At 42.0% G+C, this 12,411-nt stretch overlaps 1 protein-coding gene across 2 annotated transcripts; it reads left to right on the forward strand.

The window, feature by feature from the left end:
- Window positions 1-370: 370 nt before the first annotated feature.
- LOC133898915 (glycoprotein 3-alpha-L-fucosyltransferase A-like) lies at window positions 371-11,565 on the forward strand. 2 transcript variants are annotated; one of them, XM_062339726.1, is made up of 7 exons: window positions 371-830; window positions 3,464-3,624; window positions 5,399-5,640; window positions 7,056-7,160; window positions 7,526-7,682; window positions 9,208-9,435; window positions 11,077-11,565. In XM_062339726.1, exons 1-7 carry the CDS (start codon window positions 489-491, stop codon window positions 11,330-11,332), a joined length of 1,491 nt encoding a protein of 496 aa, XP_062195710.1. In that variant the 5' UTR covers window positions 371-488; the 3' UTR covers window positions 11,333-11,565. The 2 variants fall into 2 exon arrangements, with proteins under 2 accessions (XP_062195710.1, XP_062195711.1); XM_062339727.1 differs by lacking the exon at window positions 371-830 and adding an exon at window positions 891-1,562.
- Window positions 11,566-12,411: the final 846 nt, after the last annotated feature.

Raw genomic sequence — 12,411 nt, forward strand, 5'->3', positions numbered from 1 at the left:
TCACTAAGGCATGTTAGGATTAGCAACGACACACTATTAGATTGGTCTTTAGACGTACCGTACATACCACCATTTTTTGTCGTCATGTCTTCATGGTTAAGGTGCCGTGTAATGTTTGCTACCGTAGGTCCCATGTAACGTTTGCTACCGTATATCCCATATTTGCTACCGTATGTCCCATGTAATAGTAGATGCCTATTTCTACTAATCTTGTCATAGAAATCTATTTATTTAAATATTTAATAGGAAAAATAAAAAAAACTCTCGGTTAACCTACAGATGGGCGGGATAGGGGTGGGCCGAGAACCAAACACGGCCCAAATCCGAGCGAGAAAGGTCTCGGCTCGGGTCGTTAGTCCGTTCCAAGTCCCCCGCGACCTGGTCTAACGACTCCGCCCACTCTGCGCGGTCGTCCCCCTCCTCCCTCCCAGCGCGCGTCGATCTCTCCACCCGCAGCCGGTGCAGGCGAGGCCGGCCGCGGGCCACCGATGAGGGCCTCCACGCACTCGCAGGGGGCGCATGCGGGCTGGCGGCGGCGCGGGGGGTGGCTGCTGCCGCTCCTCGTTGGCGCCGCCTTCGTCGCCGAGATCGCGTTCCTTGGCCGCCTCGACATGGCGAAGAACGCCGAAGCGGTCGAGAGCTGGACCACCTCCTTCTACCGCGGCCCCGCGCACTGGGGCCAAAGCGAGGGGGTGGCCTCGGGCGGCCGCGGCGGCGACGAGGGCGACGGCGAGATCCGGCGGTGCGAGGAGCGGCTCGATAGGGAGGACGCCGTGCCCTACGACCGCGACTTCGAAAGGGATCCCGTGCTCGTTGGGGGCGCCGCCAAGGTCTCGTGCATGTCCTTCCCCTCGCGTTCTTAGTTTGAGCTAGGCGAATTAGTTTTGGTATCGACGGGCTCCGCGGATCTTCTGCTGCTCAGGAAGATTAACGTTGCTCCATAAGTTTCGGTGAAATCTCTGTCCCATGAAATGTAGACCATCTAACCTCAGCATTCGTCTCATAAACTTTTCAATACCTTTTGAGAATAATGGGTAGTCTTTCATTAATTCAACCGATCGTTACATAATGAAGCCCGGATAAGCTCCGGGGCTTGGTGAAACCAAACCGAATCAGGTAACTGATTGGCTGCCCTAGCTTGGACATGATCTGTTACATTACAGCATCTACTGACATGGATGAACGAAAAAACAATGGAACCTCTTGCATGCTGCTTGATGTCCTGGATAATCATGCCCACAGAAGAGCGGTCCTTGGAATCGGTTTGGAGCTTTTGTACCAGCGAGAGACAATCAGAGGTGATAATCACCTGATTATATGGGCGAGTTGAGGCGAAGTGGACTGCATGCCTGAGAGCAGTCACCTCCGCAAGTTCCGGTTCAATGACCCAATCAGCACCCTGCCTGCAAGCAGCCAGGGAAGAACCATTGTGGTCTCTGATCACTATACCAATTCCCATTCGATTTGATTCTGCAAACAGAGTGGCGTCAACATTCAGGTTAACCCATCCTTCCGGCTCCCCCTATCGATTAGGCCTAACAGAGCACTTTTGGAAACAACAGGTTTGTAAAGATGCATCAGGACCATTTCAACATATGCTCGTATTTTCTCCACAATGCAATGAGGATGAACTTGGTGCTCACCATTCTGAATACCTTTCCTAGCCTCCCAAATATGCCAAAGAGTGATTGTTAATTTTGTGGCTTCCTCCTCCGTAGAGTCCGCCAAGAAATCAAATAACCACTGCCCGGCTGAACAAAAACTTTTTAGGCGCCTTGTTAAACAGCATCCTTTCTTTAGATCTCTCCAAATTTCATGACATATTGGCAGGTGAGAAATGCATGATCCAAAGTTTCTTTTCTTCCACAATAGTAGCAAACATCAGGCGCATGGATGCGTCTTATTTTCAGTTGCTGACCTGTAGCAAGACAGTTGTGTGCCAGCCTCCACAAAACAATTTTCATCTTTGGTGGTGCCTTGATCGCCCAGAGCTGCTTCCATTCTTTTGTCATACCTGTTTGGCTTGAAGTTGTACCTTTCCCATTAGTGCTTGCAGACTGGAAAAAGGACTCTGTTCTAGCCATAAAACTTTTTAATACTTGGTGAAGCATGACAACACTAATGCTTGCTATTTTCATGCTTAGTCCTTCATTAAGAGTTTTATCGAATTTTGACTCAGTTTGAACACTAAACAAATAAGTAATTTAATGGTACAAGCGGCCTCTTCAGATTGCTTGTGCTCGAGCTTGTATTACATAGTCTGAAACAGTGCCACTGGCTCCTAATTGGTTATCAAACCTTGAGCTTGTATCATGTACCCAAGTGGCTTCTGGCTTATCAGAGTTAACGAGAAACTGAACCTGATACAGATAAGAGCTCATGGTCTTGTCTTGGCCTAGCTGCTCAATCGGTTGGATTTTTATGTCCAGTGTCCAGTCAAATGTTCATGCCTTTCCCTGAATGCAAATTGGAAGCTGTAGAAATCTTTAGTTGGTCATGTCATCTCTGCATACTTGTATTACCTCAAATGTTGAGTTGGAATCATATGTAGTAGATAAATGTGATAATGTTGGATAGCATAGCTTAGTGAATTGTCATTGGCCTTTTTTCTTCAGCAATAAAGAGTTGTGATATTGGCTATTTGGAACCAGGAAATTATATGGCTAATAGATTAGAATATGTGTGGTGTCATGTTGATGTAAAAGGGAAAGTGGAGGCAGTGTTAGTGTGTTACTCAAGGAGCGCTTTCTTAAAAAAAAGGAGTTTAAACTAAAATTACCAACAGTGATTGCCAAATACCATCCTTTCAATTCTATCCTCAGTGGCAATCTTTGTTATTCTGAAAGCTTTGGGGAGTCTTTTTGTTTTAGAAGCAATGGCGGAGCTTGCCCAAAAATACAGAGGGGACTAACTATAGAAACGATCAAACGAAGATTGTCACTGAAAAACTAAGTTTGAAAATTTTGCAGAACGTTGGGTTAGAGAAGGCAAAACTACTTGTTTGTAGCCTAGCATGCCGTGTAAACCATTAGCTTCTTAACTTTGCATATAGAGATGCCAAACAAAAGTGTGGCAAGCCTGAGTTGGCCGACGTGAAGCTCTGTCCTTGTTTAGAAGGATTGTAATAATGTATTTTTGGTCCCGGTGCTTGTATTGATTTACTGGTTGTTTGGGATCACTGATGCTGAGTTGAACTAGACTTGTATTGTAAAACCGATGTCCCTAGTCTATGCTTTCTATAAAGGTGGAGATCCTTTCATCTAACAAAATGCTTTTGGAAATTTGATTTGTGTTGGGGCGTTGTTCACTTAACCATAACCAGTGCCATATGTTTGTGTTTGCACTGTTAGTGACATGATGTTATTGATGGAAATGACGCTGCATATCCGTAACATTAATGTTCCATGACTTGCTTCACTTGTCTCTATTTATGATGCTTATGTATTTTTTTTTTCTCACTCAGGATTGGAATAAATGCTATGTAGGATGCGAGTTTGGGTTTTCCGCGAGTAAGACACCTGATGCTACTTTTGGAATCGCGCCAGATACTTCCGTAGATAGTATCCTCAGATCAATGGAATCATCTCAATATTATTCAGAGAACAGTATTGATGTGGCTCGAGGGTGGGTAAGAACAAGTTAATTTGATTGATGATATTCCTGCTACTTTCTTTACTTGTTGAAAATGACTTTCTAAATTTGCTAGACATTAACTTAAGGAAAAAGTCCACTTTTGGCCCTTGAACTATAGTGTTTGTCCGGTTTTGACCCCCAACTGTAAAACCGGGCAACTTTGACCCCAAACTACCTATCCCGGCGCATTGTATACCCTAAGCTCGCCCGAAGCGGTTTAAGGTCGACGTGACGGCGGTTTTGTAATCCACGTTGGCACATGTGGCCACGTTGGCTCGTTGCGGCCTATAAACTCTGTTGCCCTCTCTCTCTCGCTTGTCACTTTCCCTTTTCCCTTTACCAAATCGGAATCCTAGCTTTGCAATCCGTAGCCTGGGATGGCGAGCTCGAGCACATCCAGCGCGTGGTTGAGGAGCTCTTGGTCCGGCGGCGAGCATGGAGAGTACTCATCTCCGATTTCGTACCACGAGCGGCCATTGCAATACACGCCTGCCGTGATGTGCAAATGCGGCGTGAAGGCAGCCCGATTCATCTCATGGAGCGATTTGAACCTGGCACGGAGGCATTTGAAGTGCGCTAACTCAAGGGTAAGTCATCAATTTGACTTGGATTTGCAGTTGCGGTGTTGCAATGCTTGGTGTTCTTTTGATTGATTCGTCTTTGCTGTCGTTAAAGAATCTTGCCACCGCAATAGTGCAAAATCTTGCCATCGTTAAAGAACTCTCCCCCCCCCCCCGCCCCAAAATGGAATTGAATCGGAAGATACTCCAACGGATCCATCCCTACATGGACCAAAATGTGCCTTAAATCCACCAAATCAGGACTACAACTTCAAAAATCGCTAAAGTGCTTCGAATCCGAATGAAGGGCCTACGTCACCACCGGATTTGTTCCCCAAGCGCGTCTACTTGGTCGCCTTCAGCTTCCCATGTCAGCCTACGCATTGTGCCGCCGTCGACGAATCGGTCAACGGAGCTCGGGCTGGGGCTAGGGTTTCACAGCGATTGTTTTGGGGAAGAAGGGGCAAATGAATGGGTGAGAGGAGAGCAACCGATTTAGACATGCCGCAACGAGCCAATGTGGCCACATGTGCTAGCGTGGATTACAAAACCGCCGCCACGTTGACCTTAAACCGCTTCAGACGAATTTAGGGTATACAATGCGCCGAGATAGGTAGTTTAGGGTCAGAGTTGCCCTGTTTTACAGTTGGGGGTCAAAATCGGACAAACACGATAGTTCAAGGGCCAAAAGTGGACTTTTTCCTGAACTGCAGTTCACATTTTTCTCTGACGGGTGATAAAATTGCCTGTTTCCGTATATGAGATGTTTTGACACTGGAACTAGCTGTCGTATTCTGATATCAGTGTCATGAAGTGCAAGGGCTAATGAACTAATGTGAATATAGGTTCATTCTATTATTTACAATAGCGTAAGATGTTTGTAGTACTGTTTGATTGCCAAACCGGTTTCTTGGCGATGTTTAACCATTATTATTTCAAATAAAGAGCAAAAATGGAGTGTTGGTCAAATCAAGCAGCCATATCATATACCAGGCAAAATTTGGACAATCTCATCCACTGGAAATGCTTTAGATCTTATAATTAAGCACTATGTTGAATGTTATCCTCATTCTGAACCATATTTTCATAATTCATTCCCTGCTATTCAACTTTGCCTTTGTGTCCTCAGAAGTAGGGTTTATAATTTATTAATTTTGAGAATCATATTTCTAGTGGACTGGCAATTTCATTCCTTTCTATTACAGGAGAGGGTACAAAATTGTAATGACAACCAGCCTTTCCTCTGATGTACCTGTTGGCTACTTTTCATGGGCTGAATATGATATCATGGCACCTGTGCCTCCAAAGACCGAAGAAGCTTTAGCTGCAGCTTTTATTTCCAACTGTGGTGCACGCAACTTTCGTTTGCAAGCCCTTGAGATGCTTGAAAACCTGGATGTGAAAATAGATTCATATGGTAGTTGTCATCGTAACCGTGATGGCAAAGGTACACTTTCTCTGCTGCATTGTGTTCAACATATTCTTTTTATTAGTGATCATAGTTGGCACACAAATGAGATATGTTTTATTCTGCTTGCAAGATTGTTACTAGTGACCAGCCGTAACAAATTTCTTTCATGTCATGATGATAGTTGTTGCAACTATCAAAATATTGAATACCCGATATAGCAATGTGCTAATAATAGTTGCAATCTATCAAAATATTGCCACTCCCAGTGCTTGTTAACCTGTCAATGTGCTAATTCGTGCGACCACCTCCTTGTTATGGTAAGATGAATTGCTTATTGAGTTGTACATACAACAGAGACCAAAAAATGACACTTCTTTGAGTTTATTCGTTTATGAACTGTTTCGAGGATAATGTGCTCACTGTTCAGGGATTTAGCAAATCTGCTTTGGTAGTCAAAACGCACAGCTCATCTTCACATGTAGCCCATATATTCAATTCTTTCAACCTCAATAAGTCAAACCAAGTTATGCTTGTCTTTATAACCATTTCTGGGAAAAGATGTTTGTTGTGGACTCATTTTGAGGCAAACCGTATAGTCGCATCACACGGGTCAAGGCCGTAGTTGCAATGAGGCAGACTGTAGTACTGCACAGCAGTGTGTGCAGTTACTGCATGCGCAAGGAGCCAGGGGGAAGATAAGTTACTTCTTTATTTACAAGATAAGTTGGTTTAGGAGAAATGCTTGGTTTTGATACTCTATCTCTACTTAGCTCACCTTGTTAGGGGCGCCTTAAAGAGGCTGGCATCTTTGCTATCGTATCAAGGATGAAGTCAGCCAGAATCCTCCCTATTCCTATCTACCACTGCCGGCTCGCAGCACTTCCTGCACCATGGCTTGGAACAAGTACCACTGTCCACTGGCATCTGGAGGGCAAAATATCTCCATCTTCCTGCCACCCACTTAGATCCAGGCCCAAAACCCACTCTCTTGTAGGTCCTCTCCTTTCGGGTCGTCACAGTCATATCAATGTCACTGTCTATGGTTGGAGTAGATGTGACATCATTAATCACAGTTTGTTTTACGAAAGCTTAGTCTTAATGGCCAAGGTCACCATTTCTTATTTACATTAATAAGAGGTTTGACTAGTAATACAATTCGAGCATGTATCCGTGATTTTAAGGTCAGTCTGGAATGCGGGATTGCTTGGGAATCCCATAGTAATTATATTGTTTCCTGCCGATGTCCTAGAAATGACAGTACGTTTGCATTATGGTCTTCTTGGAGTCATATTAGAACCTCAAAGATATTGTTAGGTTCAGTTTCGCTGTTTAACACATGCTTTGCTACGATATATTATCCTTTTATTCTTGATGCATAATTCCTGCTGTGCATTTTAGTTTACTCTGCAGAAAGACATTTGATGCATACTGTATCTCTTGCTTGGGTGCAGTGGACAAAGTGGAAACTTTGAAGCGCTACAAATTCAGCTTGGCTTTTGAGAATTCTAACGAGGAGGATTATGTAACAGAAAAGTTTTTTCAGTCACTGATAGCAGGTAATTATTTATGCCCAATAACCATCCACCCACGCAATTTGCCTTTGTAAACTCTCTTCCACGTTGCTGAGCATAAGCTTATGTTCATATGCTTGGTTCATCACCCGAGGATGAAGCATTTCATCTCAGGAGTAAACTTCCTTTCCTTTTGATTGTTTCTATAGAATTGGCTCATTGAATAGTAGTTTATTCCAATTTATTTGGTGGACATGGAAATATCAAATTGTAATGTTCTTTTAATCAGCTGAAATATATTGTGAAACTGTTATTCCCAAGAAATTTCCAATTCCAGAGCTTGATTTAAATTCTATATTTGTGATGTCTAAAGTTGTAGCTGGAATTTAGTGATTTGCACTTCACTACAGGTTCTATTCCAGTTGTTGTTGGTGCTCCAAACATTCAAGAGTTTTCTCCAGGAGAAGGCGCAATATTACATATTAAAGAGCTTGATGATGTTGCTTCAGTTGCTAGGACAATGAAAAATATTGGTTCAAATCCTGATGCCTTCAATCAATCTTTGAGGTAACTGCCCTGCCAAGCATTTTACAATCATGGTGATATCTGGGAGATCATATATTGATTTGTCATGACAGCAATGAATCAGGGTGTCAATGTGTCGTGTATCTATTTGTGTTTAGTTCCACTTTATATGGAGTGACCTGTATTGCATTGTCAACTTTAGTTATGGTGAATCAGTGATGCTTTGATCTATTCATTTTTCCACTTTAGTTATGGTGAATCAGTGATGCTTTGATCTATTCATTTTTCCCCATCAAGATCAGATGACATCGAACATTATTGATAAAGATGTGACTTGTTGAGGAACTGAATCACCATGCAATTATAGAGTTTTTCCTCAGCAAATCCATTTCCCCTTATGGAGAAGCTATAGCGTGACTGTCATTTCGGTAGTAAAACTTACCATGTAATTCTTGCCTCTTAGGTTGTGACACTGCCAAAGCATGAAAGTTACAAACTGCAGACTGAAATCCTGGAGAAACTGCTTGAATTAGGCTCCAGCTCACAACTGACGGAGACTTAATTCCACCTTGTTAATACTGTTGTAGATTGGTTTTTTATCTGTAGGAAATTGATACACATACAGCGTTTTACATACGATCCACGGACGTACCTTGGTACTGAGCTTGAAAGTTTCCCCTTGCCTGGAACACATTGTACTATTATAAGCCTCTACCAGGATTAGATTTGACATCGCTCTCTTGTTTGAATCTCATGGATTTCTTAAATTATCTGCTTGCATCAATTATTTGGTGCATAACTCTCTTGACTTATGTAGTTTAGGTTATATTAAAGTTCAAGTCTTAACCACCTGTAATTTGCCTCTAAGTTTACTGTATGGTGGTACCGTTGAGTGTACTTCAAAATTTCCATTCAAAATTGATATATTATCTCTCTTCTAACCTCAGCACAAACCAGGGCACAAGAAAGTGCCACATCACCCCCCGGTTAATCCCACCGTCCGATTTTGAATCCTAAGAATACAAATGCACCCTAAACAAATCATATGCATGCAAGAACCCACAAGAAATTTCCATGAAACTAAACCTGAGAGTGCCACAATGCTCCATTTATTCCAGCAGTCCGATTTCAATCCAGCGAACATAAATGCACCTAAAAGAGACAATAAATCGTATGTATAGAATCTAGCACTCAAGTTCTGAGACGCCAAATCCTTGTCCACGGGTAGTGTGCTTTAGTGAAAACAAAACCACAATGGGAAAAGGAATGATAAGTTCATTTTGTTTACCCCTCTAATTAAGACTATATTCATGGTACATCCTCTACATGCTCAAAATAAGAACCTCTTTGCTAATTGATACTTTAATAATACAAAAATTTATGTACTAAATTAAGAGTGAATAAAACTTCTGCAACAACGTTTGGGTTCGATCCTAGTTATATTGATAAAGGCTTAAAGTCTTACCATGCAATTTTGTCAAAGATCATCTGGTAGCCATTGCTATGGCATTCATCATGATTTTGTACTTAACAGTGAACACATCTCATTCTTTGTTTGCATCTGTAGGTGGAAGTATGATGGTCCGTCTGATTCTTTCAAAGCTCTTATCGATATGGCAGCTGTTCATTCATCCTGTCGGCTTTGCATACATATTGCTACGAAGATTCATGAAAAAGAGGAAAGGACTCCAAAATTTATGAATCGTCCATGTAGCTGTTCCAGCAAAAAAGGAACAGTTTTTCACTTATTTGTCAGAGAGAGAGGGCGGTTTAAGACACAGAGCATTTATCTGAGGTATGGAAGAATTGCTGTTGTGCTTACACTGTTATTCAGTTATTGGTATTTTCTGTTGGCAGCCTATAACTCTGACATCATAAAGACCAAGAGTTACAAGGGCATGTTTTTTCCCTCTATTTTGTACTCTTCAGTTTCCTATTTATGGGATTCAAGGCACCACAATAATTCTAAAGTCAGAAAACATACGAGGAAAAGGAAAAAAAATATACACTGATTATATTGGTTAGGCTAGGTTATACGGCTTATATTAACCTTGGTTCAAAATAATACGGAGTTGTATGGCAAATACTGTACTTTTAATCATAGGTCTTAGAGTTGTATAGCAAATGCAATTGTATTTTCAAATCTAGCCATGCAATTAAGCGGGCTATTCAACTAGTTATATTGATAAACGGAAGTTCATCCACTTTATCTGAGGTATGGAAGAATTAATTTTGTGCTGACCCTTATTTACTTTTGAGATATGAAACCCACAACAATCCTTAAATCTGAAATTTTTTAGGAATAATATAGATCTACACCTATTATTTTGGTGATGCTAGATTAAAGTGGCGTAGATTGGTAGAGCAAATAAAAGTGTATTTGTAATCACAGGACTTAGAGTTGTATAGGAAATGCAACTTTATATCCATATACAGGCGTAATCTAGGCAGCACCGATACGAATACGGGGATATGCCATTTTCTTAGGAAACCCAATACGCAGATACGTTTTACTATTTAAAAAAACAGTAATAAGTTACTCCTATATTATACTAAGTCTCCAACTTGTATCCGGCTAGGCGTGGCTACTAGTTAATACCTAATAGATCGGCAGAGGCGGCGGCATGGACTTCACCATCGTCCTCATGCTGTTGGGGTTGGGCAAGCCAGCGAGGGAGCCTGCTTCGACGACAGCCACAGCCCCAAACACCGTCTCGCAGCCGCCACCCCCACAGTGCTTCTTGCCTGTCGTCACCTGCACACGGTCACTCGGTCACCGATGGTCAAAAATCAGAAGAACGGGGATGGAAGAAAGGAGGAAAAGGGGGAGCCGGGGAGGAGAGGAACTCACCGCCGATAGGTGGAGGAGGCCGTTGCTGCCGGCGCTGTAGGCGTGGTGGTGACGGGCAAGTGGAAGGTGTGGGAGATGCAACTGGGAGTGGGAGATGCAGCTAGGAGATGCAATATCATTAGGTTATGTGGCTGGGTAATGCGATTGGAGCAACTTGGACTAGGTCGTATCCTAAATGTATCCCACAAGTATCCAACAAGTATCCGAATTTTTAATATTTATTTTTATTAGATACTTGGCAGATACCTATCCGCCGAGTATCCGGCACATATCAGTAACGGATACGGTATCTGATACGGATATGTGGGCATTTGGAAGTATCGTTGTTTCAGAGGGCGTAATTGAGCTAGCTATCCTGCTAGTTACTATATTGACAAGGGAAGGTTTATATGTTCTGTGATCTTAGCCCCTTCTTTGCTCGTTTTCTTGCAATTGTGCATATGTTGCTCAACTACTGCCAAGTCGCATTGAGATCTTCTGTGAAATTCTCTTTTATTGCATATCATGCTGCTTGTAAATTGGTAAACGTTCTTTACTTGTGTTCCACCTGCATTTTTTTAAACATGTTTCCAATATGTTGTGCAGATCGGGCCAATTAACTCTGGAAGCTCTGGAGTCTGCAGTGCTTGCTAAATTCAGATCCCTCAACCATGTTCCTGTATGGAGGGATGAAAGACCACCAAGTATTAGAGGTGGGGGCGAGTTGAAGGTATACAGAATTTATCCAGTGGGTCTAACCCAACGGCAGGCATTATACGGTTTCAGGTTTAGAGATGATTATGAACTTGAGCAATATATTAAAGATCATCCCTGTGCAAAGCTTGAAGTAATTTTTGTATAACTATATGATCTAGGCATAATCCCCCCCCCCCCCCGGCCCCCCATTCTTACCAAACTTATCCGTGTGCGAGTTTTGGCTGTACTGTAATGTATGGTGTTTTTTGTGTAGCAATGAACCTAATGCTAGTACAGATCATCGACCAGTTGTAACTTTTCATTGACAGTCCACGACAGTTCCTTCAGGAACAGTAAAAAGGAATTGACACGACGCAATCAATGGTATTTTGTAGACAACGGTGAAGCGACAAACACTATTATATACTGGATTACTGGTTGGACTTTGTATTAAAGCCGCACACTTTGACACGTTTATGCGAAGAGTTCATGTCAAGGCTCGAAAATTTACAATTGTTCCAAGTTTCATTGTGCCTTATAAGCTCAAACCATGCAGCTCTGCCATTATCATTGTCAAGGCTTCCAAGTTTATCAACTCGCTGCACCTGCTTTACCCTTGCGTTTCAACTGCACTAAGCCACCAAGTACTGAGCGAAAATCCTGTTTAGAGCTTGCTTTCTCATGCGCGACATTTTTTTTGTTAATTTTTTTTCAAAATTTTTCTTATTAACTTTTTCTTAAAAGTTTTGACAGAACAGTTTTTTTTAAGAAAAAATTCCAAACGCAGAAAGACACGGAGGAAAACAAAATTTCAAAAGAGGAAAGAAAGGGGCTGTCGAAGTGGGCGGGAGCTGAGCTGCTCGCTCGCGCGAATTAGCAGCGTCCAGTACTGAGCTAGGTCCTGTTAACTACTTCCTCTTTTTCCTTTACTTGTCACCAATTTTTTACTGTAGCAATCTTAATCTTACAATTTTTTTTAAAGAAATTATGAATACTTAAAAATATCTAATACTAATAAAGGATATTTCACGATGAATCTAATGATACGAAAATTTTAGTTATTTATAATTTTTTTATTAAAAAATAAGATCAAAATTGCTACAGTAAAAATTGATGATAAGTAAAAAAATGGAGGTAGTAACTCGGTGCAGTAGTGCTGCACTGCACACACTAAAAAGCAGATGGAAATCGACTGCTGTGGACACTGCCAGCTTACACCCACAGTAGGTCTTAAAAAGAAGCTTT

The sequence above is a fragment of the Phragmites australis genome, chromosome 18 (assembly GCF_958298935.1).
Source record: "Phragmites australis chromosome 18, lpPhrAust1.1, whole genome shotgun sequence".
Lineage (NCBI taxonomy): Eukaryota > Viridiplantae > Streptophyta > Magnoliopsida > Poales > Poaceae > Phragmites > Phragmites australis.

Excerpts from the sequence above, each read along its gene's own strand:
- LOC133898915 (XM_062339726.1), top strand. The coding sequence starts at position 489 with ATGAGGGCCTCCACGCACTCGCAGGGGGCGCATGCGGGCTGGCGGCGG. Across the intron at positions 5,641-7,055 it reads TCGTAACCGTGATGGCAAAG|TGGACAAAGTGGAAACTTTG; the intron begins GTACACTTTCTC and ends GCTTGGGTGCAG. Across the intron at positions 7,683-9,207 it reads GCCTTCAATCAATCTTTGAG|GTGGAAGTATGATGGTCCGT; the intron begins GTAACTGCCCTG and ends TTGCATCTGTAG.